At 39.6% G+C, this 27,500-nt stretch overlaps 3 protein-coding genes across 4 annotated transcripts in view; 1 reads left to right on the top strand and 2 right to left on the bottom strand.

Annotated features, from left to right (window-relative positions):
- Positions 1 to 16,490, bottom strand: part of b3gntl1 (UDP-GlcNAc:betaGal beta-1,3-N-acetylglucosaminyltransferase-like 1) — a 31,607-nt gene extending 15,117 nt beyond the window's left edge. For both annotated transcript variants that reach the window (XR_014204045.1, XM_082162983.1), the window contains exons 1-5: positions 16,153 to 16,490; positions 11,956 to 12,072; positions 11,761 to 11,860; positions 10,889 to 10,953; positions 2,282 to 2,347 (exon numbers count right to left, since the gene is read on the bottom strand). Coding sequence is in view for 1 of the 2 variants with exons in the window: in XM_082162983.1 (XP_082019109.1) it covers positions 2,282 to 2,347; positions 10,889 to 10,953; positions 11,761 to 11,860; positions 11,956 to 12,072; positions 16,153 to 16,272 (468 nt within the window). In the remaining variant the exon portion in view is untranslated. The remainder of the gene's footprint in view (positions 1 to 2,281; positions 2,348 to 10,888; positions 10,954 to 11,760; positions 11,861 to 11,955; positions 12,073 to 16,152) is intronic.
- Positions 16,491 to 17,445: 955 nt separating this feature from the next.
- LOC309493707 (uncharacterized protein) lies at positions 17,446 to 21,942 on the top strand. The gene is made up of 3 exons (XM_082162913.1): positions 17,446 to 17,549; positions 19,315 to 20,239; positions 21,035 to 21,942. Exons 2-3 carry the CDS (start codon positions 19,380 to 19,382, stop codon positions 21,843 to 21,845), a joined length of 1,671 nt encoding a protein of 556 aa, XP_082019039.1. The 5' UTR covers positions 17,446 to 17,549; positions 19,315 to 19,379; the 3' UTR covers positions 21,846 to 21,942.
- Positions 21,943 to 24,862: 2,920 nt separating this feature from the next.
- The window catches only part of epn3b (epsin 3b), a 21,659-nt gene continuing 19,021 nt past the window's right edge, over positions 24,863 to 27,500 (bottom strand). The window contains exons 7-10 of the mRNA XM_082162911.1: positions 26,824 to 27,000; positions 26,210 to 26,335; positions 25,904 to 26,134; positions 24,863 to 25,753 (exon numbers count right to left, since the gene is read on the bottom strand). Coding sequence (XP_082019037.1) covers positions 25,467 to 25,753; positions 25,904 to 26,134; positions 26,210 to 26,335; positions 26,824 to 27,000 — 821 coding nt within the window. The 3' untranslated portion in view covers positions 24,863 to 25,466. The remainder of the gene's footprint in view (positions 25,754 to 25,903; positions 26,135 to 26,209; positions 26,336 to 26,823; positions 27,001 to 27,500) is intronic.

Below are 27,500 nucleotides of genomic sequence, written 5' to 3'. Positions count from 1 at the left end.
CACCACCACCAGCCTGCACAGTGATAACAAGGCATGATGGATCCATGTTCTCATTCTGTTTACGCCAAATTCTGACTCTACCATCTGAATGTCTCAACAGAAATCGAGACTCATCAGACCAGGCAACATTTTTCCAGTCTTCAACTGTCCAATTTTGGTGAGCTCGTGCAAATTGTAGCCTCTTTTTCCTATTTGTAGTGGAGATGAGTGGTACCCGGTGGGGTCTTCTGCTGTTGTAGCCCATCCGCCTCAAGGTTGTGCGTGTTGTGGCTTCACAAATGCTTTGCTGCATACCTCGGTTGTAACGAGTGGTTATTTCAGTCAAAGTTGCTCTTCTATCAGCTTGAATCAGTCGGCCCATTCTCCTCTGACCTCTAGCATCAACAAGGCATTTTCGCCCACAGGACTGCCGCATACTGGATGTTTTTCCCTTTTCACACCATTCTTTGTAAACCCTAGAAATGGTTGTGCGTGAAAATCCCAGTAACTGAGCAGATTGTGAAATACTCAGACCGGCCCGTCTGGCACCAACAACCATGCCACGCTCAAAATTGCTTAAATCACCTTTCTTTCCCATTCTGACATTCAGTTTGGAGTTCAGGAGATTGTCTTGACCAGGACCACACCCCTAAATGCATTGAAGCAACTGCCATGTGATTGGTTGATTAGATAATTGCATTAATGAGAAATTGAACAGGTGTTCCTAATAATCCTTTAGGTGAGTGTATGTAACATGTAATACAAGATATAAATGTTTCATTCGCATACAAGTGTGTTTAAGCTGAACAGGAACCATCATTCACCAGATACAGCAATGACAGAGCTGATCACAAGACAAACTCAAGTTACACCCTTAAAGGGATAGTTCACTTTGAAATTAAATTTTGGTATGTTTTAGCTTACCTCAAGGGCATCCAAGATGAAGGTGACGCAGTAGCCAATGCGACATCTAGTGTATATATCTATACCTGCCCGCGCTCTCAGATCATTTGGACGCAGCTGTGTTCAAGAGGTAAAAACTATATAAATACTGTTCGTTTTCTCACACAAACCGCTCGTTTCGTGTCTTAGGCCATCAATGTGTACTTACGATGGGGAATTGTTTAATTTGGACGATGGGGAATTGTTTTAATTTGGACTCTGTGCATGCTCTTTGAGACAGTGACCATCGACCTGCATTATATGACTGACAGACAAGAACGGTTTGACCTAAAAATATCAAAATTGAAACTACTGCGGAAAAAAAGACACCTACATCTTGGATGCCCTTGAGGTAAGCTAAAACATACCAAAATTTAATTTCAAAGTGAACTATCCCTTTAAGGCTGATTTATACTTCTGCGTTGGACCTACGCCGGAGCCGCTACGCGTTGGGTTTTCATTTATACTTCTGCATCGTTGTCCACGTTAACGCGAAATTACACATGCAGAGGGAGCATGTGACACCTGAGGGAGCGGTTCAAGCAGACCAATCACAGCGCTTGCGTCCGCGTAGAATTGACGCATTGTTACATTTTTGGAGAGGTGCACGTCAGGGTACGCCGAAGGGTACGCGCGCTAGACACAGCCTACAATGTAGCTACGGCATGAGTTCGACGCAGAAGTATAAATTGGGTTTAAGACCACACACACACACACACACACACACACACACTCGCTCGCTCGCTCTCTCTCTCTCTCTCTCTCTCACACACACACCTTCAACCAAACACAACACACGCTTTCACTTGTCCGTCTCATTTCCTCTCTGACGTAAACAGACACAGACACACACACACACACACACACACACACACACACACACACACTCAGCTCAGTGTTTCTCTGTTAGTTTAGCGCCGCAGGTCTTCAGTCTGTCGCCGTTACGCCCGCTGTGACCTGAGGTCAAAGGTCAAAGCAACAAACCAAACCCTCGCAAAACACTGGCTGTAAAAATAACTGCTGCTGCTTTTGAAAAATAACATTAAACTATGTTTTTCTTGACATGGATTAAGAACGTGGTACATATTTCGAATAAATGTGAAATATTATTACAATGTATAATAGCTGTTTTCTATGTGAATATATAGTAAAGTGTAATGTATTCCTGTGATCAAAGCTGAATTTTCAGCATCATTACTCCAGTCTTCAGTGTCACATGATCCTTCAGAAATCATTCGAATATGATGATTTGATGCTCAAGAAATATTTATGATTTGTTTTATAAAACAGTTTCATATTATTTGTCAGGATTCTTTGATGAATATAAACTTGTAAAGAACAACATTTATTTGAAACTCACCGCGGTGGGATTGAGTGCAGCAGCTTCATACTGTAGCCGAACTCTCTGAGGCCTCATGACATCATCCTGAAACACACACAACATCATCACGAAACACACGACATCATCCTGAAACACACGCGACATCATCACGAAACACACATGACATCATCCTGAAAAACCCCGCCATCATCACGAAACACACATGACATCATCACGAAACACACATGACATCATCCTGAAACACACACGACATCATCACGAAACACACGACATCATCCTGAAACACACGCGACATCATCACGAAACACACATGACATCATCCTGAAAAACCCCGCCATCATCACGAAACACACATGACATTATCACGAAACACACATGACATCATCCTGAAACACCAGCGACATCATCACGAAACACACATGACATCATCCTGAAAAACCCCGGCATCATCACGAAACACACATGACATCATCCTGAAAAACCCCGGCATCATCACGAAACACACATGACATCATCACGAAACACACACAACATCATCCTGAAACACACGACTAGGGCTGCAACAACTAATCGATAAAATCGATAATAATCGATTATGAAAATCGTTGTCAACGAATGTCATTGTCGATTAGTTGGTCTGCTCACGTCACGGGGAGCGTTACTGATGACGTCACTTTCATGACAACGCAGTCACGCGAAATGGCAGAGAGTAATCGGAGAGAAACATCAGCACGGCAAGCAAAAACTGTATTCTCATTATATGAAGATGTGAAAATGGTATAGTCTAGTTTAATTCAATGCTACTGTGTAAACAGCTTTGTTTACTAACTTCGGGACAGTCACACTAGATCTATTTTGTATCGAGCATCAGGTTGCGCAATCAGTTCGCTCGCAACATAAGTGATGGATTAAAATAGCGCTACCGCCGAAATAGGTTAAATTAAATGGTGTTTACAAAGTGAAGCACTAAATATAAAGGCAGTTAATAACAGCAGCAGTAAAATATTGTTTTTTAGTCACTGTAGTCAGTGGTTTTCAGCGAATGCTTGTGCAGTAATACATAATTTTTCCTGTACTTTTAATCAAGCCTGTTGTCAGCTGCGTACCTCCATTCCGCTCTCTTTTTATAGCATTTGTCTACTATGTAAGGGATAATCCCGCTTATTACATGGCTACCCACCAAATAAATCAATAATTTTACACAAAATATTGATTTAAAAAGGAGTTTCTTGATTTAAAAATGATTGTATTGCTTCCGCTAAAGAAAATAGTCCGTTCCGTCTCTACGGTTAGAATCCTGTGTCCATAGCAACGCTCTGTTTTTCTGGTGTGTTATACTTCGCAGCGGTCTGTTATCAAGAAATAACAGATCGCATTCTACATTGGAATTCAAAATCTGCTGCTTAATATCTTATTACAAACATGTTTGTGTCCTAATTTCATAATGTGAAGTTTATATGAGCAGCGCAACCCAATATTTTGTTTTGTTTATTTATATTTTGGATATTTAAAGAAGTTTTACTGTTTAAAAACTGGACAAACTTTTGTGTTTGGGGTTTAAAATGTAAAAATGTAAGATTATATTAGTAAAACTCAATGTGTGGCTTTTGCACTTTTTAAAGTACACTTTTACACATAAATACCCTGATTTAGGGTTTTATTTAGTTATAAACAAAAATCAAATTGAATTAAAAAAACCCTATCCGATTAATCGATTAATCGAAAAAATAATCGTCCGATTAATCGATTATCAAAATAATCGTTAGTTGCAGCCCTACACACGACATCATCACGAAACACACACGACATCATCCTGAAACACACGACATCATCACAACTGTTCTTTTAGTCAAAACATCACAAATGAGAATCAGATGTTTCTGGCATATTAAATGAATATATTCATCAAGTATTTGTGCCAGTGATCAGATGGTTGTTCCTCCTTACATCTAAACACAGCAGCGAAACACATAAAATAATGAAACGAAGCATTCGATCATTTTGCTGAAACGTCTCTGTGTTCCCAATCACAGAATTCCTGGCGTTCCTGTAAACCTCAAGCAGGGCTGACTCTGATTCAGCAGACGTAACACTGCATCTGACAGAACTAGTGCAGTTACACCAGGAAGAGTGTGAGGGCGTTTCAGGATCAGTCACAAACACACACACACACACACACACACACACACACACACACACACACACACACACACACACACACACACACACACACACACACACACACACACACACACACACACACACACACACACACACACACACACACACACAACAGAAATAATCTGCACTTTATTCATTTGTTATTAAAGGATTTTCTGTCCTGATTTATTCACCCAACATTTACAGACCCTTTCCAAAAAATTTTAATATCATGGTAAAGTTTATTTATTTCCATAATTCCATTCAAAACGTTAAACTTCCATAGATTATAGATTCAGGGCCCACAACTTAAACGATTTCAAGTATTTAGTCGTTTATTTGTACATCATCTAAATCCAGCTCATAAAACCCACGAAAACAGGATTTCAAAAAATTTGAATATTACATGAAATCACACAGTAATTACACAGTGATACCATAGTCATTGAACCAGGTTTTGGTTCTTTTGGCAGTGTGGGCCGGTGCAAATCCTGCTGGAAAATGAAGGAAGCATGTAGTGCTCTGAAAATGTCCTGGTAGACGGCTGCGTTGACTCTGGATTTAATAAAGCACAGTGGACCAAAGTCCTCTTTTCTGATGAGAGCAAATTTTGCATCTCATTTGGAAACCAAGGTCCCAGAGTCTGGAGGAAGAATGGAGAGGCACACAATCCAAGATGCTTGAAGTCCAGTGTGAAGTTTCCACTGTCTGTGTTGGTTTGGGGAGCACATGTCATCGGCTGGTGTTGGTACACTGTGCTGTCCACTCAACGCAGCCGTCTACCAGGACATTTTCAGAGCACTTCATGCTTCCTTCAGCAGACAAGCTTTATGGAGATGCTGACTTCATTTTCCAGCAGGATTTGCACCTGCCCACACTGCCAAAAGAACCACAACCTGGTTCAATGACCATGGTGTAATTACTGTGTGATTTCATGATATATTCTAATTTTTTGAAATCCTGTTTTCGTGGGTTTTATGAGCTGGAAGCCCAAATTATGTACAAATAAACAACTAAATACTTGAAATCGTTTAAGTTGTGGGCCCTGAATCTATAATCTATGGAAGTTTAACGTTTTGAATGGAATTATGGAAATAAATAAACTTTTCCATGATATTCAAATTTTTTGGAAAGGGTCTTTATTTATTCACCAAAGAATTCAATAAAGATTCTTTACTGGAACTGATGGTTCCATGAGGAACCTTTGAATTCCACGGAACTTTTTTCATTCCACAAAAATCTTTCCATTCCACTAAAGGTTCTTTATAGTCAACAACGGTTCTTTAGATCATTAAAATGTTCTTCATTTGTTACGCAAATCTTTTTCGGAGAACCAAAATGGCCTTCTATGGCATCACTGTGAAAAAAACAAACAAACAAAAACACCTTTTGAAGTCTTTAGTTGTTAAGACAGGGTGTCTACAGATATAAACAAGTTAAATTTAAGACTTTTTAAGACCTTTTTAATGCCACTTTGAATTAAATTTAAGACCAAACCTGTGATGGAAATACACATTATATTACATGCGTATATGTAATATTTAACCTAAGTAATTGAAATAATTTAATATTCACTCAGGGCCTGAATTTCATTTTGGAAAATGGGGGGGGGGAATCCCCCCTTAGGTGATTCTTATGGGGGGGGGGGGGGGGATTTTTAATTTGAGGGGGGAGTTTAGACTTTTTTTTTAATTACATGTATCTCGCCTAATGTATGCTCACTCATTGCATTTTTACAATGGGGTAATCTTGTTCTTAAGAATTTACACAACACAATGAAGCTTGATTTCAATCTTTGAATTAAATTGAAAAAAGTAGCACAAATAAATACAATAGAATAAAGATAGGCTACCAATAAATAGAAATAAAGAGAAAAGTTTTTGCTTAGGTCTAACACTAGTATTCAGAAATACTACAGAGACATAAAGTAATCAAATGTAAAATAACACTGGGTAGTATTTTAGTCCTGACTAAATTAAATACATAGGCTATTAATCCTGATTCCTTAAAATGAAAGCTATGGTTTGTTGTTTTGACAACCAAATTAATGACAGACACATATGTCTGCTGTCCCTTTAAAGGGATACTCCACTTTTTTCGGAAATATGCTCATTTTACAACTCCCCCAGAGTTAAACAGTTGAGTTTTACCGTTTTAGAATCCATTCAGCCGATCTCCTGGTCTGACGGTACCACTTTTAGCATAGCTTAGCATAGATCATTGAATCTGATGAGTCCAGTAGCATTTCTTTCAAAATGACCAAAGAGTTTCAATATTTTTCCTATTTAAAACTTGACTCTTCTGTAGTTAAACCGTGTACCAAGATCGACGGAAAATGAAAAGTTGCGATTTTCTAAGCCTATATGGCTAGGAACTACTCTCATTCCGGCGTAATAATCAAGGAACTGTGCGGCTGTACCATGAGTGCAGCAGGCGTAATGATATGACGCAGCGCCTGAAAATAGTCCCCAGCTCGGTAACTTCTTCCAACGTGACCGGGACTAAGTTTGTCTAACCTATTAGACCTATTTTCAGGCGCTGCGTCATATCATTACGCCTGCTGCACTCATGGTACGGCCGCACAGTTTCTTGATTATTACGCAGGAATGAGAGTATAGTTCCTAGCCATATAGGCTTAGAAAATCGCAACTTTTCATTTTCCGTCGATCTTAGTACACGGTTTAACTACAGAAGAGTCAAGTTTTAAATAGGAAAAATATTGAAACTCTTTGGTCATTTTGAAAGAAATGCTACTGGACTCATCAGAATCAATGATCTATGCTAAGCTATGCTAAAAGTGGTACCGTCAGACCCGGAGATCGGCTGAATGGATTCTAAAACGGTAAAACTCAACTGTTTACCTCTGGGGGAGTTGTAAAATTAGCATATTTCCGAAAAAAGTGGAGTATCCCTTTAAGAGCTAGTGCACGGATCCTGTGTCATTATACGGTCATGTGCGATTTATGCTTATTTAAGAAATAACCGACTGTGTTTAGAGGATACTCACCAAGACCTAAATTAACATCATTTCCTCATGTTTTTGACTGTTAAAGCGATCAAATCCACGAAAAATAACTTTTGTTACCCGTGAGCTGTTTGTGAGGCGGCTTTACTCTATGTATGTGTGAAAAAAAACATCTCTCAGACAGCGCGCAAGTACAGAATAGTTTCAAATCGCGTGAATGTTTAAACTGGTAAAACTTTAAAAGACGTGCAAATGGTAAACTTTAGTTACTCATGATGCAATGCTGGCCCGATTATGCAAGTGACAATTCCGTCTATCCCGACTCCCGAAACCCGAGAGTGTATTATCGCCGCCTGGAGCTCTTCACGAGCTGATAGAAGACCGAAATTCGAGCCCTGCACTACTTGTTTGTTGAACTAAAATCAATGTAACATTTGCAATCGAGAGAATATTCAGCAAAATAGCTCCCGTCATGTTATGTTACTTAACTATATCACATGTTATAAATACATTTTTACCTCAGTATGTTTCTTCTGGGAGTTTTTTATGTTTGCCGTTATGCTCATTTGTCATAAAATCTATCACAGAGAGACAAGCAGCGCGAGCCTCAACAGCGTTACCAGAAAAAGCCTACATTATCATTATCAATAGCTGTTTATGTAATAAAATCTGAATCATTCTCGCGATTCGATGCTTCACTTGTATTAGGTCCGTCAGACTGGAGAAATTTTAGCGGTAACGTAACGTGACCAGAAATATTTAAGACCTATCGAATCTGAATTTAAGACATTTTAAGACTTTTTAAGGCCTTTTATTAGGAAAACTTTATTTAAGACATTTTAAGACTTTTTAAGGATCCGCGGCCACCCTGTAAGAGTGTATTCAGGGTTATTTATCACTGTTGAGCAGAAACCTCATATGTCCATATTTCGTCTTTTTTCCATAAATCAATACTATGTCTGTCTGTGGGTTTTGCAAATATTTAGCCAATGAGAGGTATTAAAAAAAAAGCTTGCGACTAAACCTTGTAATTCCATTGGCTCCTCAAACTGTCAGTCAAACCTCATAACTCCGCCCACTTCTATAGTGAATGAAGTCTTGCACTCAGTTTGCACTGTCTCTGCTTGTTTGCAATGCAAGGATAAATAAATAACTGGTTGTTTGAATGTTCTTCACTCAAGAAACACTATATTTATATAAAGGCTAGTGTTTTATGTAGTCGAGGAGCGGAAAAGAGTGTATAGTCAGCCAATAGTGCCTTAAAGCCACACTAAGTAGAAATTGTGTTTTTGTCAAACAGCGACCCCTAGAGTCGCTGTGGAATACTTGCACTGTCGTAAATATATTATATTATAACATTTTTACATGATTGCAGCTAAATCACAAGTAAATAGTCTATAGTCTAGGCCTACTGTATAATTTAATTTGTGTTGTTTTTATTGGAATGTAAACATTACAAAATGCCAGATAACATCAATTAAGTTAAATGTACGTCGCATTATTTCATAACATTGGCCGTTATGATGTCATTAGACATGATTATTGCAATTTATCATAATAGTTTGCAAATTGTGCTCGTTTACACTATTTACAACCTCTACGTTAGGCTTATTTATGATAATTATGTGAGATATTGAAAGCTGTTCTCATGATCGCAGGAATCAATCAACAGCGTCTGATATCCCTCAGGACTACGTGATAAATACACCTCACAACACCTGAGTTCAGCTGGCAAACTAATTCGTGAGGCATAGCTATCTGATTTATCAAAACGATTCCATTTACACCTGGTCACATAAATGTATTTTTGCGAAACAGATTTAAATTCGGTCTTCAATTCTCACGCTATATGCAGATTTAATGGAGTTCACGTCACCAAAAGCAACAGATATGAGCTGCATTTTATAGATCATCAGCTAAAATTTCAAAATCAAAGACCGCAATAAGAGAGAGCAGTGACAGCCCTGGTAAGATCATTTCGTTTCTTTACTTTTAATGATGAAGATTGTGTGATAAGCGTCTGCGACTTACTTTCACTTTGATTTGCGATAGTTTGCACGTTGGCTTGATGCAGTTGCTCATCTGCGGTGATGCGTGTTCCAGCGCGTCGTCATATCTGGATATAACATATAACCTATACAACGCTTTTTTTTTTTAGCATTTTTGGGAGGAGTACAATTTACATATGTGGCTTCAAAAACCATATGCATTTACACTTGTCCAGTTTCGTCTGGAATGCGTCTCAGATCTCCTCCTGAAGTGGTTTGAGGGATCGGATTCAAATCCGTCTCAAATGCGTTTCGGAGGGCATTTAAACCTGGACTTTTCACGATCGGATAGCTATCCGATCTGAGAAAACGCATGAAGTGGCCAGGTGTAAACAACCCCCATGACAAAAACATACGCACGAAAGCCGAAAACAAACGCTGGTTGGCCTCTCACGTCCAAATTTGACGAAGTGGTGGGGGAAGTGACGTATGCCGTAAAGCAGTCGAATTTTGTAGTTCTTTTTGTGCTCTGGTTACTACCCGAACCCCGAAGTTACATAGTGCCAGTAAAAGCGATACAGACCCTGTCAGGCTATGGCAGACGTGTCATTCAACCTATTGTAAGTCGATGTACCATCACAAGGATCTTGGAAATATATTATGAAGGTTGAAAAGTTACATAGTGTTGCTTTAAATAGCCAGTGTGAAGCACTTCATCTTTTATAACATGAGATTTTAGCCAAACGATAAAAAAACGGAGTTTCAACCATTTCAACTACTTTTATGGTGCTTTTTACACTTTTTTGAACTGTTGTTAAATGGAAACGAGCAGCTTGAGCATTGCACTGAATATCTTCTACACTATAATCCAGTCACACAGGTGTGTGAAGGAGTGAATGAAGACAGACGAGTGAGAGACGTGTTTCGGTCTCACGCTCTTTCTTGCGACACACTTGGACTCCAGCGGCTCTGCAGGAGAGACTCTCACAGAAACATCAGCTTCACCATCACAGATCTGATCTGATTACACAACATCAGTGTGAGATACACACACACGCTGAGCCAGAGGTCGTGACACTGCAGGATATTACAACACAACCCTATAGATCTGAGCTCCAGTTCTTTATTAAAACCTGACCTGGCAGAGAAAGCCTCAGTATAAAAACAACACAGTGGAAAAAAGTCCCCATTATGACAGAAAAACAGACGTGTGTGTGTGTGTGTGTTTCTTTCACGCCGCAGGGGAGGTTTTACAGTCACTGAATCTGAAGCATGTGTTTCTGTAGTGAACGTCATGAGATCTTTAACACACACTGGAGGAGCCCAAACACAAGCTGGATTGGATTTACATGCATTCATGAACTTATTTCACCTTCACACACACACTTCAGTCATTAGTTGAGTTCCTCTGACAGGCCTGTCAAACACACGGATGCTGGGAGCGTATTTACATCACAGGTGGTACATGTTACACACTCTCTCTCTCTGTCTCACACACACACACACACTCACCGCGTCCTGAAAGCAGAGGAATCGTCCAGAGCTCTGACACACCGCCTGGTTTTTAGCAAATCCAACTACAAAAAAAAAAAGCATACACACATAAGACTTTAGTCCACTAGAGCTGTCATCTAGATATTGTGTTCAACCACAACTGGGGGATTTCATCTCAAAACCAAAAAAATATAGAACATAATGTTTTTCTTTCCCATTTCTGAGACTTTCTGTGAAGTATTTTACTATCAGCACATTTGAAACAGTTACTGATCAGTGTTCAACCTGACTGTCAATCAAAATGAATACCAATGAAACTTGAAACATTTGTCTGGCTGTCAACCCAAACTACACACACACACACACATACACGTCATGCGTGTCACAGTCACCGTCTGTTTCTGCTTCAGATCGGTTACTTTACTGAAGTTAATCCGGTTGAGGCGGCCTGCGCTCTCTCAAACAGATCTCAGTGTGTGTGTGACGTGTTCGTCTACAGGTGTGTGTGTGTGATGCTGAAAGCTCGGTATGCCAAACACGGAGATGTTTTAAGATCCTGACACCAACTAAACACTGATAAGAAACTTCTTTTGATTTCTGAAGCGCATGAACAGAGTGTGTGTGTCTGTTTAATGTCGCGTGAGCTTCACACACGTGTGTCAAGATAAACATGTAAATGTAGAGTCCTTGAGCTCTCCAGGAATAAGTGCAGATACACATACACACACACACACACACACACGCACGCACACACACACACACACACACACACACACACACACGCGCACGCACGCACATATATATATAAACACACTCTCTCACTCTCACACACACACACACACACACACACACCCTAGCTCTCACCAACACATATAAACACACACACACACCTCCTCGTGGGCTGGATGCGTTGTGTCCTGAGATCACCAGTGAAACGCCTCTGTCCTCGAACCTCTGCCTCCATCCCTCGATCAGTTCTCTGGAGTTATCCTGACACACACACGAGACGCTGTTCGAACATATTCTTCAGACTGATACTCATATTCAGTGTGTGTGTGTGTGTGTGTGTGTGTGTGTGTGTGTACCGTACTGCCGTCGTCATACACGGACAGCTCCATACGGCCTGGGAAATCCTGCTCCAGTATCGCTTGCAGACACTCATCTAGCCAATCAGACGCATTATACACGGGCATGATCACTGACTGAAACACACACACACACAAAACACACACACACACGACTTATTATTCCACGTTTCTAACACATGCAGTCAAACATGACACTCAACAAAGCTGTTCAGTTCAGATATGTCATGTGTTCTAGCTCAAGCACACCTGGTGAAGCTAATGAAGCCCTTGATTAGTGAGACAACATCTGCAGATTTGTGCTGTTGTGAGGGTTTCTATTTAGGGGGGTGAATAATTTTGATACTGCAGAAATTATAAAAAGTTGCATTTTCAGTAGGGCTGGGTACCGAACTTCGATACTTTTATGGTATCGAAAAAAATACTCCAATTCTATGAGTATCGAAAAATTCTTTATCTTTCGGTGCCAAATTTCGGTTCCATCTGAGCGCGTAAGCGGATTAAACTGTTTGCAGTTTTGCTGAAGTCACAGAGAGTCACGGTTGGTCTCAAGTGTGGTAACAGTTTTTTAAAACTTCACGCAGACAGCGTTTGCTGCGATATGATATTAATTTAATGGCGAGCAGAAAGCGGTCGCGGTGCTGTTGACGTTACACTTCCTCTTACTAAACAAGCAGCCACAATGGTGTTTTCTCTCCCCTGATGACTGACTGACAGGCAGTCATTTTATTAATGTTAGGCTATGTCTACATTAATCCGGATACATTTGAAAACGGCGTTTTCGTTTATAAACGCTCTCCGTCCACACTAGCGTTTTCAGGCGTTTTCGGACGTTTCAGTGTGGATGAGAAACTTTTGAGAAACGCCTGAAAACGCTTAATTCACCTTACTGCGCATGTGTTAATCCCCACCAAAGATCACTGATATGATTCAGATGGAAAAATAAATAATGAAGTTATCGCGCAATTCGTCTGACAGGATAATTTTATTTAGTAAAATATCTCACCATTCACTGATGCGGTCCAGGTCGCACGCAGTCACCGTATGTTTGGTCTAAAACGCAACTGCTCTCATGTATTGCCGCGTTTTCAAATGTATCCACTATGGAGTGCGTTTTCAAAAAAGCTTCATTTTCATTAATAAAAACGCCGTCTCCGTGTGGACGGAAGGCCAAAACGGAGAGAAAAATATACGTTTTGTGGACATGCTAAGTGAGTAGTTTTACCAGATTTTTTATTTTATTTTGATAACTGTTTTGATTCACAATTAAGGTGGAAAATAAAAGCTTTGTGTTTAATGTATTTTTGTTGATGTTGAAATTAATTTTAAAACATATGGTATCGAAAAAAGTATCGTTAGGAATCGGTATCGAAACTGAGGTATCGAAATTGGCACCGGATCGAAAAATTCTGAACGATGCCCAGCCCTAATTTTCAGTTGCACTTGAAGTGGAAGTCACTTGAAACATTTGTTGAGTTGAGCTATTTAAATTTTTTTTATATGATTTGTTCTTTGCAAACATCTGAAAGTCTGTAAATTTTGCCAATAAACCTGATTTGCAATCGGGGTTGAATAATTTTGATTACAACTGAAATATAGAAAACAACAGTATATAAATGGAACAGAATAGAGCACATCAGACTATAACAGAACACAATGCAGTGGCGGAGCCAGAGGGGGGTCCGGGGTGGACACCCCTGACATGTGATTGGCCACCCCGGGTGCCAACCCAAAATTTTATTTGCTACTGGCAGTTGCTGATGCTGATTTAAAAAAAAAAAAAAAAAATTACATTCGCCGGCAGCGCGGCGCGCGCGCAGTTTTCAAACGGACGGGCAGAGGACGAGAGATGGTTGCAAGATACCGAACTTCACCGAATAAGAAAACATCATATTTGAAGTAAGTTTTTAAAGTTTAGCATCAGGGTGGTTATCTCCGAATAGCCTACATTAGGCCTAATACACGCACATACAGTACCTTGCCGTGTGTACGTTACAGTACACAAATGTTCTAGCTAATGTGAGGGTAGGAGATCAAAACGCAGGCAAAGAAGAGCAGAAACAAGCGATATCACTATAGGACTATGAAGCTTTATGGGTGTAGGGTGTTGATGGACTCGATCTACTGTGTTTTGATCATCATTATGAATCTGATCTAGATGTAGTCTTTGATAAAAATGCGATTTTCTCAGCTTTTTGCTCATGTTGCTTTTTATGAAACTTGCCAACATTCAAGTGTTGATAAAAAAAGACGCACGAAGCTAGAATAAAACTTTTTTTTTTTTTTTTTTTAAAGCACAGGGTCTGTTCTTTCTTTTGGTATGTTCAGATATTCATACAACAAAATATTCTGGGGTGCCATGAAATTGTGAAAATGACCAAAAACACCATTTTATTTTATACTGGCGAGAAAGAGTTAAGATAAAAATGTTGGTAATTGGATGATGATTAGAATATGAATATGATTGGAATCATATTTTAAATTTGTCATATTTTTGAACAGGGTCAATTAAACATGAAAAGAAAGGGAGAGATATCAGAGTTATTTTTAATTAAGCACAAACATAGTCCAGTCATTTTATGAAAAAAGGTTGAACAAATTGCAACAGAAGCAAACTCAAATAATTTTGTATCCTCATTATGTTCTGAGTAAGGGAACAAAAAGTCCAGAAGAATCCCATTAGGGGAAAGTTTCGAAAACTGTTTCTGGGGATTCACTTTTTATTTTACCTGCCTTTTGTCTTCTGCATTCTCCTTACCATTGTCTCCTGTTCTTCCCTCAGACTCGTCCCCCAGAAACAGTCCCACGGACCCAGACCCCATCTCTTAAACATTATTAAAGGCTGGTTTCTAAAGTACTTCTTCCTGCCTCTATGTATTAATGCTCATGGGTAGCCTAAATGGGTTTCATTCAGACCTTAACATTAAGTATTTTACTGTTATATGTCAACAAGATTCAACAAGACATGTTCACCTGGTTATACCCAATGTTTAGATCTGTTGTGGTATTTATGCTAATTAGCACATACGTAATTAGATTATGCACCGTTTGTCCATGTTAACAAACAATTTCAAAAAACTTGGGAATACATTTTTTGTTTGTCTTGATGTAAGTAATCAACTCAGTCATTTTCATGGTGAGATCTAAAGGTTAAAATGTTTACCCCATTCACGTGAGAGAAAGAATTAATAGGCGTATGAATAGACTATATTTGGGTCTTTTTCGAAACTTTCCCCTAATGGGATTCTTCTGGACTTTTTTTCCCCTTACTCAGTCAGGACATATTGAGGATACAAAATCAGTTGAGTTTGCTTCTGTTGCAATATGTTCAAGGTTGACCCCCATTTTGTCTTAAAATGACTGGACTAACAGGCCGATCAGGTGCAAACAGACCCCAGCCCTTACATCTAGTCAGAGTCAGTGTGGTCAGACTTCAGAACCAGCAACAGGTCAGAGCATCTACCAGACACAGGCAGTCAATCACATACCCAATTCAGGAATTTAAGTTGAGATGATTTTGCCAGATTAAAAGGATAGTTCACCCAAAAGTGAACACAAAAAAATAATTGTAAATTAAATAATTAGAATTAGAAAGATTTATTATAAATTATTATAAAGAAAGAATTATGTTGTATTAAATTTTCCTAGGATACGATTTTATATTGATGGGCAATACATTTTTTTACATTTTTCAAGGACATGTCTGCTTGATGCCTGCTATATCTAATAAATTTTAAAAAACAGACACATGCGGTATCTTATCTCCTTGGTGCTTCAGCTTTGTTTTCTGCAAATATGTTGGATGTTCAACACTTATAGACACAAACAGAGTGACCCAATTCCTTCCACAAGCTTTTCCACTGTGTGTGTGTGTGTGTGTACCCCCGAAAGTAGCAGTGGCCACCCCCTGTATAAAACCCTAGTTCCACCACTGACACAATGGAATAGAATAGTTTTATTTCTGACATGTACTGGCATTTTATTTCAATACCAGAGGTATTGTTTTAATATTTGAAGGTTCCTTAAATACTAACAAACCGCTATGTGTGAACTATTTTGCATGCACAGAGACGTATTACAATAAATGACTTTTCTTGATATTTGTGTATTCCTGCTTGTCACTGATATTGATATTTTGCTGTCTACTGTTATGACTGATTTGTTATGATACTGTGATTCGAGACTCGAGTAACTCACCACTGCAACACTGTCGCCCTCTGCTGGTTCACTGCGGTCATGTGACCATGTGCGCGTGCGCGTGCACGGCCGCTTTGCCTCGTGCTCGGACTCTGCACTGGACCCCTGAGTGCCGTTCATCTCTCTCTCACACACACACACTCACATTCACACACACGCGAGTATCTGTGCTCCAGTATCTGTGCTCACACTGATGATCTTCAATCTGGGCTCATTCCGCTCTCACGGTGTTGAATATCCCCGTAATAAGCTCTGTTTTGGTTCTTCGCTCACTGTCGCGTGTGTGTTGATAAGCGCATGCACACAGATCACTTCCGCGTCAGGGCGGGAGCGGCAAGATGATTGGCCGAGAGAAAACGCGGACGGGCATTTGATTGGACTGAAACGCTGTCGCTCAGCGAGCGCAGCTGTGATTGGACGAGTGAGGCGGCAACACCACACGTGACCATCTCGAAAAGTACATAAAAGTAATAATTAGGAATTACTAATTAACCCGAATAAAAACAAAACGAAGTAATAAAACCATATAAATAATATAAATAAATATTAAGTAAAATAATAAATAAATATTATATTAATACAAAAAATAGAGTCATTTTTGCAGCATTAATCATATGCAGGAGCTGCTGACGTGTGTAGACCTGCATCTGTCGTCACCCGCTTACTTCCCAACGCTTCTGTTTACGGTCGAGTGAGTGTGTGTGTGTGTGTGTGTGTGTGTGTGTGTGTGTGTGTGTGTGTGTGTGTGTGTGTGTGTGTGTGTGTGAGACGCGATGGGTTGGATGTTCAGTCAGTGAAACTGCTGAGGGAGCGGCAATCGCACGCGCACACACACACACACACACACACACACACACACACACACACACACACACACACACACACACAGAGAGAGAGAGAGAGAGAGAGAGAGAGAGAGAGAGAGAGAGAGAGAGAGAGAGAGAGAGAGAGAACAGCACCTGAGGTCATATACTGATGTCTATGCCCTAAAGACAGAGAAAGATCTCAATCAACCACATTCTGATCATGCCTGTCAGTCACCCGCTAAACACACAATGTCTCTGCGTTTAGTCTACCTTTAATAAAAAACGATATGTTGCTTACTTCATAATATCACGTTCAATTCAACGTGTTTCATGTTTCTTTCTTTGCAATGGTCAGTGAAATTCACCAGCAATCTCTGTGTGAAGCCCCGAGTGTTTTCCGAGTAGCTGCAGGCGCGTGTGTGACGACGTATCCTCGGGGCTCCTCAAGCCCCGCCCCCTAAACATGTGACCCCGCGCGACGGGTCGAGCCGGTCTCTGTGTGTGTGTGTGTGAGAAACAGACAAGACGCTCACACGCCCCAGACAAACACCTGTTAAAGGACACGAGCTTCTGCTGTCGGACGCGTGCGAGGTAAGAACAAAATCAGACATTTATCAGTCAAAATAAACTAAACAAATGAATTTCAGTGACAGAAACTAGTCTTGTATAGGAGCTTTATCACACGGTAAATAAAAAACAAATGTTTAAATAAACAAAACAGAACTGAGCAACATTTAACCATTACAATAAGTGGAGTTGTGCATGTTTCTAATACGAAATCAATCATACCCATGACTTCATATCCATCGTTGACATAAAAATGTAATTAATAAACAAACAAACAAACAAAATGACTCGTATAGTCATGATTTTTACCGCGGTAACTGCTGGCTAAATAAAATGTTGGTGTAAATTAGGTTTACCACGGTAAATCCTTACAGTGCCGTTTGCTTTTCTGCGATTCAGACAATCACGTGTAGCCTACTTGTATAAGTGTAACATCCTAAGTTTAAGCAGTAGTACAAGTAGTTAAATGCATGCTTTTAATAAGAAATGAACCATATCAATCGCTATCATAAACAAATAAACAAAATGACAGAAAGTTTTGGACATCGTTTCATGAAGATCCCGTATTATTAGTCGATATATCATGATTTTACCGCGGTATAACAGCAGGCTAATTGAAATTTGGGGGTAAATAAGGTTTACCACGGTAAGTCATCCTACATTTAAGCAGTAGAAGTAATTATGTAAAACAGGGTTTATCCGAAAATGAGTGACATGGACTCGCACAACCAGCGAAACCTGAACGACCACATGTTGCGACACAGGTCGGACCAAAGAGGAGGTTTTTTTGCAAATAAAGTAGGCTATGGTTTAAAAAAGAGGAAGATAAGACTGACAAGTTAAATAAAGTGTCTTGTGTCCAGTGACTGAAGCTCATGCAAACTATAGCATCATTTCCATAGTGTGTTCACATTCACTGTCCTCAGGCTAGAGTTTCACCAATGCTGACAGCGTTTATTCAAACACCACTGAACATTAAAGACAGGACAGCTTTTATTCAAATAGCCGATAAAGCACATCACGTGATGTCTTCTGGCCGCATTAAAGGCAGAATCGCGAGATAATGAACACGCAAGTCAGAATTGTGAGACACAAATACCTTTTTTATTTTATTTTCTGGGAAAGAAAGTTTCAACCTGCGTGACAAGAAATGTTTGCTCATCTCTAATGACTGCGAGTCGACATGCCGTGAATTGTGTTACTTAAAATTGCATATTTCACAATATTTCTGTTTTTACAGTTGGCTACTTCTTTCAAAAACTCCCACCAATCACAGACTTCTGAACTGTATTCAACACAGCGTGTGTCATCAGTAAGAGAGATGATTAAACCGCAAAAAACATTTATTTTCATGTACATAATGGATGTTAAAGCAGAATTGAGAATTATGAGCTTTTACTATATTAATATTTACTATATTAATAATACTGCTTCATTTAATATTCAACAATATCATTGATCTGTGTTGCATTATTTACCTGTTATCTCTGTAAAGCTGCTTTGAAACATTCTGTATTGTAAAAAGCTCTATAAATAAAGGTGAATAGCTTCTAGATTTAAAGGCACAATATGTAAGATTTGAACCACTAAAATAATGTTATATATTTTGTTGCCTTGTGCACTTTATCCCCAAATGTTTCCAACAATGTTTAAAGGTGTCTTGACTTGATGCAAATCTTAACCATTCTGGAAGAAGATTTAACAGGCCAAAGATTGATTATTGTTATCACCTGTTTTTTGTTGTTTTTACTTCGATGTCCATTAATGGCCTAACTCCTTCTCTTAACAGAGTCATTTATGCGTTTCTGGGTTTAAAAACGACCATTATCCTCCTCTGCAAACAAGACTCCCGCCATGGCCACGATGGACATCCCCGTGAAGGAGCGTAAGCCGAAGAAGCCTCACTACATCCCTCGTCCCGCCGGAAAACCCTTCCGATACCAGTGTTTCCAGTGTCCCTTCACCTGCAACCAGAAATCCCACCTTTTCAACCACATGAAGTACAACCTGTGTGACGTGTCCGTGTCCGTGAGCTCCCGACCCGGCAGACGAGAGGAGAACAACCCCTCCGCACACACGGATGAAGACGAGGAGGACCAGGAGATCCCAGTGGATCCGTCACAGGAGATCCCAGTGGATCCGTCACAGGAGATCCCAGTGGATCCCTCAGATCCTCAAGCGGTGTCCTCATCCAAAGTAACTCCCTGGACCGTGTTCAAACCGGAAGCGATTCATCCTCTCACTCCCGTGTCCGTCTGGAGGCCTCCAGTGTTGTTCACTCCCGGCGCTCCGAACCTCCTAAACGAGCCACTCCTTCAGGAGCGAGCCGAAGATTTCCCGTATCATCCGGGGTTTCATTTCCCGTTCCCTTACCATGCTCATTACAACCCGTACATCTACGAGCCGGTCGCTCATCCGTACGTCACTCGCGGACTCTTCCCACAGACGCTGTTCCCCGTGGAGTGTTTCAGGAACTGCTACACGATCCCGACTCCCGGCTTCCCGTATGATCCATACGCGCTCGTGGTGAATCTGACGGGGAAGGAGGTTCAGGCGAGTCCGGAGACGGGACGATCCGCTGCTGGATCACCGGACAGACCCGGCGGGTTTGATCATTCCCAGACATTCCCACTACATGATGAGGCTCCAGCCAGCCAATCAGAGAAGAGGGGCGTGGCCACACAGACACAGGAGGACTGGACTCTTCCTGGGAGGTCAGAACATCCACATTACATTCAATAGAGCAAAAAAAACAATATTCCTGAGGACAGATCTGCAACAAATTAATTACTGATTAAATTCAATTACTTTATTTTAATTTATTGATAATATATAATTCTACAAATTATTATGGATCATTTTACAAATGTTAAATTCAAATAAAAAAAACAGTCGCCATGAGATCAGAGTACAAATTAATAAATTATTAAATGATTAATTGTGACTTTTTATTATGATATATAATTATAATTTAATGTTGTTATGAATAAATTCACAAATAATTAAATTAAAATGACATAAAAATATAATCTCCCTGAGATCAGATCTTTTACAAATGAATTAAATTTATAATAAATATTTTTCATTTTACAAATTATTATGGATCATTTTATCAATGATTAAATTCCATTAAAAAACTTAAGAGTACTAATATATTGTTTTATTTAAATTATTCATTTTAACATTTATTTATCATATACAATTATAATTACGCATATTATTTTTGATAATTTGACTAATTATAAAATATAATATAAAATATCCTTAAGGTACATATTATTTATTTATTAAATTATAAATTTTACTATTTATTATAATTTGGTTAATACATCATTAGAATTTTACAAATGAATATTTATAATTTTGCAAAATATAAAATAATTATTCATATTACTTTTTATAACTTATATCATTTTAATTTATATAATTATAATTATTGAATAAATAAATAAAATACGTAATCCCATGTTTAAATATATTGACTTGTGTCTTGTTTCTTCTGCATTCAGAGAGATGGAAGGAGCGGGAAACGACAGATTTGATGACGATACTTTGGTTCCTCTCAACCTCTCCAGGAGAGACAGTCCTCTGAACCTGTCTATGAAGATGTCTCTCGGCCAATCACAGAGCTGCTTGCTGAAGCAGGGGATTATGGGTGCTGTGACATCACAGGAGGACGATCATCTATCTGTAGAGAAGACAGCAGCGTTCGCTCTCTGTCAGCTTTCTCAGTCCGCGCATTCAAACTCACACAACCTTCACACTTCAGTCCAAAGTCACATGGACCTCAATGAAAGCGCTTCCACTCCTCCAGATGTTAAACCAGATACAAATGCTGGAAGCCCCGCCCCCTCTGCTAAAGACTCTGCCCCTTCTGCTGGAGACTCCACCCCTTCTGCTGAAGACTCCACCCCTTCTGCTGGAAGCCCCGCCCCCTCTGCTAAAGACTCCACCCCTTCTGCTGGAGACCCCGCCCCTTCTGCTGAAGACTCTGCCCCTTCTGCTGGAGACCCCACCTCTTCTGCTGGAGACTCCACCCCTTCTGCTGAAGACTACACCCCTTCTGCTGGAAGCCCCGCCCCCTCTGCTAAAGACTCTGCCCCTTCTGCTGGAGACCCCACCTCTTCTGCTGGAGACTCCACCCCTCCTGCTGAAGACTCCACCCCTTCTGCTGGAGACCCCGCCCATTCTGCTGGAGACTCCGCCTCCTTGTCAACTGTTGCGTTTCAAACACGGACAAAAAGACACGGAAAACGCAACATGAAGAGAAAACAGACGAGTCTCAGCAAACACAATCTGAGGAAGAGAATTAGCCGTTAACATCTGAAAATCACAGCAGATCAATATCAATAAAGCCTGTAAATAAATATGAATATTTTATATAACCAACAGTTCACATGAACTATATGGAGTAAAACATCATGTGAAGCACTGAATTATATTTAAAACACTGTTTAAATGAGTTTCTTTGTGTGTGTTTTTTGTCTTGAGGTTTCATGAGGTTTTCATGCTTACACGTACAAAATAATTACTCAAAATGGTGTGGAATTGCTCCTTTGCATCCATAAACACTTCAGATATTAGTATTAGTAATACAAGCCTGACTGAAGATCACTGAAACACAAGCCTGGACCATATATCTGCATATCTGCACACGAAAGCAAGAGTTTACGCTGGCGAGACACACACACACACACACACACACACACACACACACACACACACACACACACACACACACACACAGAGAGAGAGTGAAGCAGGTGCACCTGAAACCTGCCAAACCACTAGAAAAAGTGCAGTTATATTGTAAAAAGCTGCAGGTTCAGACATGTGAGATCAGTGAGACCGTTAAACCTCTCTCTCTCTCACACACACACACACACACACACACACACACACACACACACACACACACACACACATACACACTCTCTTTCTCTCTCTCTCTCTCACACACACACACACACACACACACACACACACACACACACACACACACACACACACACACACACACTCTCTCTCTCTATCACACACTCTCTCTCTTTCTCACTCTATCTCACTCACTCACTCTCTCACACACCCACACCCACACTCGCTTTCTCTCTCATACACACACACACACCCACACACTCTCTTTCTCTCTCACTCTCTCACACACACACACACACACACACACACACACACACACACACACACACACTCTTGTGCAATTCGCATGCAATTCTACAAAAATAGTGTTTAGTGGAAAAATACTGGTAATTCTCTCATCTCACGCTCATTGTTATAATTTACACATCACATCCTGAACAAAAGTTGAGACACCTCAACGCATCGGAAGTGCTCTACATTGGAAATGAATGGCTATAAATATCAGAATATCTTCTTCAGTTCACTGTACATTAGAGAAATGATTATTCATAGCTCAAATCCGTCAGATTTAGAAAGAGCGCCCTCTGCTGGACACGAGACGCACTGTTTCTGAGAGCTGAGGGACAGAACATGTGGCGTTAAAAGTGAATAACATTCATTTATTAGTGTCTTTAATACACACCATTAACTGATAGTAGATTGAAGGATTAACCTGGTTCTCCTGTACTGGGACACACACTCATCATCAGTGACTAACAGTAAAGCTGGTACTTGATCTCCAGTCACGTTCTGAGTGGAGGAAATAACAGCATCGGATCATTCAGCGTCGAGCGACTACTCAACTCGTCCTCTCAGAGTTTTAATTGGCTATGAGGGGTTCCTGTGGGTGGCGCTCCTGAGATCCAAACAGGAAGTGAGGCGCCAGCCCCAGTGCATTGTGGGACTGTCGGTGAGACAGGAGCTCGGTTACAATCAGCGCCGGATCTCATTGCACACGATCCACTGATTCGAGGCAACAGAAAGGAGTTTGTTCTCGGTGGAGAGTCATTATGTTCCTGAAGTGTCTTCAGTCCTGAAATACTGACATTTAATCTCTCCGTGGGGTCAATAGCAGCATGCTGTACCTGTGCAGCAAGAGTAAAGCGTTGAGCCAGGGTCATATTAAAGTCAACATGAAACCACATTCACAACCCATCATGTGACATCATCAGGGGTTTATCAATCAGGAGTGGAGCGGACTGGGAAAAGTGAACGTTGCACACCAGAATGGCTATTATTGCTGTCGTCTGCATTATGTTAGCCAGCATTTAGTTACTACATCAACTATACCGCCTACATCAGTAGCTTTATAATGCCTAGGTAATACTATGTGGCTATTGGTTTAGATTATTCTCCCCACACATGTGACCTAGATCAGGGGTTTCCAAACCGCAACCATCGAAAAGATTATAGGGAAAGAGTGGAAAATACTGTTAAATAAATAAATAAATTATAAATTAAAATCAATTCTGAATAAAAAAAAAGTACATAAATTAAATGCATAAGTAAGATTAAATTTATAATTAATAGTAACTTAATTCTTAATGTAATAAATTGGGTCTTTACTAAGGCTGCATAATATATCGGGAAAAAAATTATATCGCAAATGGGCTTTTTGCAACTGTGAAATTGCGATTTAATTAATGAAATATATGAGTATAATATATGTTTAAACGTCATCAGAACGTCATTTACTGTGAATAAACTGGTTTTGTGAGTTACACGCGTGTAAATGAACATACAGCGGCTTCACTCTCAAACAGGCAGCGCACTCATTAATGCGGCAACCCATCAAAATAAAAGCGTGACGTATACCGTTTGAAAATTAAGACGTAAATATTAGTATTGTAATTTGAAAGTATTTTTCTTTTACAGTACAATAGTATTATTACAATATTTCTTATTTTGTTTAATATATTATTTATTTCAAAAACTGTATGAATGTGACCTATAAAAACTCAAGTGGAAATACTCACACACGTTGGTTCGTTCGTTGGTTCTCGAAAAGAATTTGGAAATCTTTTCCAAACTCATTCAGCCCTAAAATGATTTTGCACTTAAATGTTTTGTCTTTTTTAATGTTCTACACAGCTGTACTCACTTTAACATGATTATTTTTCTTCAAATAGAGCTATTCTGAAAGATTTCTGTAGTTTTGTATTCTGTATTTTTCATTTCACAATATATATCGCAGAAAAGCAAAACATAGTAAAGCCAGTTTTTTACAATACTGTGCAGCCCTAGTCTTTACATGCAAATATAATAATAATAATATATAATAAATAATAATAATAATAATAATAAGTAAAAAAAAGCTACATTTATAGCAATAATATTTATCAAATAATATTTTACACATAATTATAGTGTTACCCTTTAATTAATATTTAATTAAATTTCAATTTAATAGTTTGGGTCTTTAAACATGCAAAAATAAATAAATAAATAAACAAACAAACAAATAAATAAATAAAGTAAAAAAAAATACATTCATAGTAATAATAAATAATATTTTTAAAATAATATTTTACACAATTATAATATTACATTTTAATTAACATTTAACTAAATTTCTATTTAATAATTTGGGTCAAATATATTTATCTGCCTTGTACATTTTAGGATGAGGGTCCGTGGCAAACTCCTGACCTAGATGATGTCAGACAACAAGGGGCAGAGCACGACGAAATATTGTGATTATGACCAAAGGTGTTTGGAATATAACATGCACTGATGACACAATAAGATCAGGACGGTGTATAAGGAAAGTAAACGGAGTCTGACTTGAGTTCATGTTGACTTTAAGCTCGATATAAATGTGATAATCCAGTCTGAGCTCTCGCGCTTTAATTATCACGCAGAATACAGACGAACGAACGCAAGTTAATAAAGTCATTAAATGTGTGTTGCATTATTGGAAAGGTAGTGTCACTGTAACACTGCAGACTCAGAATCAGCGCTTCAGTCCGTTCACACTGAAACTGAATCTCTGTGATCCGGTTTGGGGTTGTGAACCGGAGCGGTTCCTCAGAGGAAGGGGTTGTGGCTCTGCGGCTGTGTGTGTCGGCTGGGGGGCGTGAGGGGCAGCAGGGGCAGCGGGAGGTTGCTGGGCAGATCCAGCAGGCCGTGGGGCGGCTGTGTGTGGGACGAGGGCAGAGTCTGGGGCTTCTGCTGCAGGAGGGGTTGAGGAAGAGAAGCGCTGTAGGACAGAGCGGGAGCCGGCAGCGGAGAAGTGGAGTGAGGACGCATCTGATTCAGGGTCAGTCTGGGCGGCTCACAGTGGAAAGGGTTTGTGGGAGACGGCGAGCTCAGACCTGAGACACACAATCAGCCAATTTATTTCCTCAAGGATTAGTTCATTTCAGAATTAAAATGTCCTGATCATTTACTGGAGGTGAGAAATTATCAGGAGGTTTTAAAACTAGATACATTTACACCACCAGCGAGTGTGAATGAAGTGTTACCTGACAGAAAGGGGTTTTTGCTCTTGGCCGGCGGGTTGGCTGGGATCAGAGTGTCCAGGTTCACGAGGGAGGCAGCGGTGGGTCCGAGGAACGCTTCAGGGGTCCGGCACTGTCTCGGGGTCACCGCGTCGAGGGGAGGCCCGAGACGAGAGAGGTCAAAGGTCTCCGGACTGTCGTTTCCCCATCCGTTCACTTGAACGCCCGCCACCAACTCGCCGAACTGATCGGCATCTGGAAGGAGAGATGCGAATGAGCTTCAACTCAACTCAGAGAGGGAAACGAGAGTGAGGACGGTGTGATGAGGACCTGCAGGACTCTCACAGCGAGGGCTGAACACTTGGATAGGCCCCTCCCCTTCCACTATAGGCCCCTCCCCTTCCACTGTAAGCTCCTCCTCCTCTGGAATGGAAAATGGGTCCTTCCCACTCGGGACTAGAATGAAGAGCAGAGAATATAGAGATGGATCTCTAAAGAAACACAAACTTTCACTTTACATTGATAATTAAACGATTAATCGCATCCAAAATAAAAGTTTGTGTTTACCTAATATATGTGTGTGTGCAGTGTATCATTATTTTTTACATATATATATATATATATTTTTTTTTTTTATATATTTTTTTTATATATTTAAGAAATATTTGCATGCATATACTGAATATGTATACATAATTTAAATTATATATAAATATATATATTTTAAACATAAATATCACATTTTTCTTAAATATATACAGTGAAAGTTTGAGTTTTAACAAAGGATGTCTGGTATTGTTTCTATGCCACAAACTGTATAAAATGAAATTAAAATGTATTTTTTGCACCTGGTATTATAGGGATCCTCTCTTTAATCTCTAAAAAAATGCATTATTTTAATTTACTGGGTCGTCACTGTGAAAACTTGTTTAAAATTGTCTCACTTTGTCGCGCTGGGCTCCTCCAGGCTTTTCCATCCATATCAGAGGTGGAGTTTGAAGGCGGGGCATCCCAGGGGTCAGGAGGCGATTGGTGGGTTCCCCAGGGGTGGGCGGGGCTACTGGAGGGGGGGCGGGCCGTCCAGGGACTACCAACCCCTGGGTTATTGGACTTCACTACAGCTGAAGAGGAAACAGCCACACTTCAAAATCTCTTGAAAATCCTTAAAGCAAGATACATTTCCCTGAGGAGCAACGCTTTAGATCAACTCTTGTTTTCATAGATTTCTCTTGTTTTCAGTATAAACCAGTTTCTCTCAAGTTACTTTTGAGACTCAAACTAAAACTGATATATAAGTGAATGAAAACTAGCCTATATAGACAAAACCTAATACAATGACATAAAACGCACAATAAAATTACTAAAACATTAACAAAAATGTAACTTAAAATGGAAAATATAAAAACTAATTCAAACTATTAATAACCACTGTAATAGTATCTTAATGATACTGAAATGACACTGGATTTTTGAACTTTTTTTACTTTTACAATAAAGTCAGTTGTTATTTCAACACTGAAAAAAGCAGTTTACTACATTTTTTAACACAAAGGTTTGAACTTTGAACAAGATCTATACAAAAAAAAGATGCTGAGACAAGTTTTGCGCATCAATGCTGATT

The sequence above is a fragment of the Leuciscus leuciscus genome (assembly GCF_965113295.1).
Source record: "Leuciscus leuciscus genome assembly, chromosome: 3".
Classification (NCBI taxonomy): Eukaryota; Metazoa; Chordata; class Actinopteri; order Cypriniformes; family Leuciscidae; genus Leuciscus; species Leuciscus leuciscus.
Note: the sequence above shows the minus strand (reverse complement) of the source record. Positions and strands in the feature narration are given on the sequence as shown.

Bases quoted from the DNA above. Each gene is read 5' to 3' on its own strand.
- LOC309493707 (XM_082162913.1), top strand. From the start codon at position 19,380: ATGGCCACGATGGACATCCCCGTGAAGGAGCGTAAGCCGAAGAAGCCT. The intron at 20,240-21,034 runs GTCAGAACATCC...TTCTGCATTCAG, and splicing joins GACTGGACTCTTCCTGGGAG to AGAGATGGAAGGAGCGGGAA.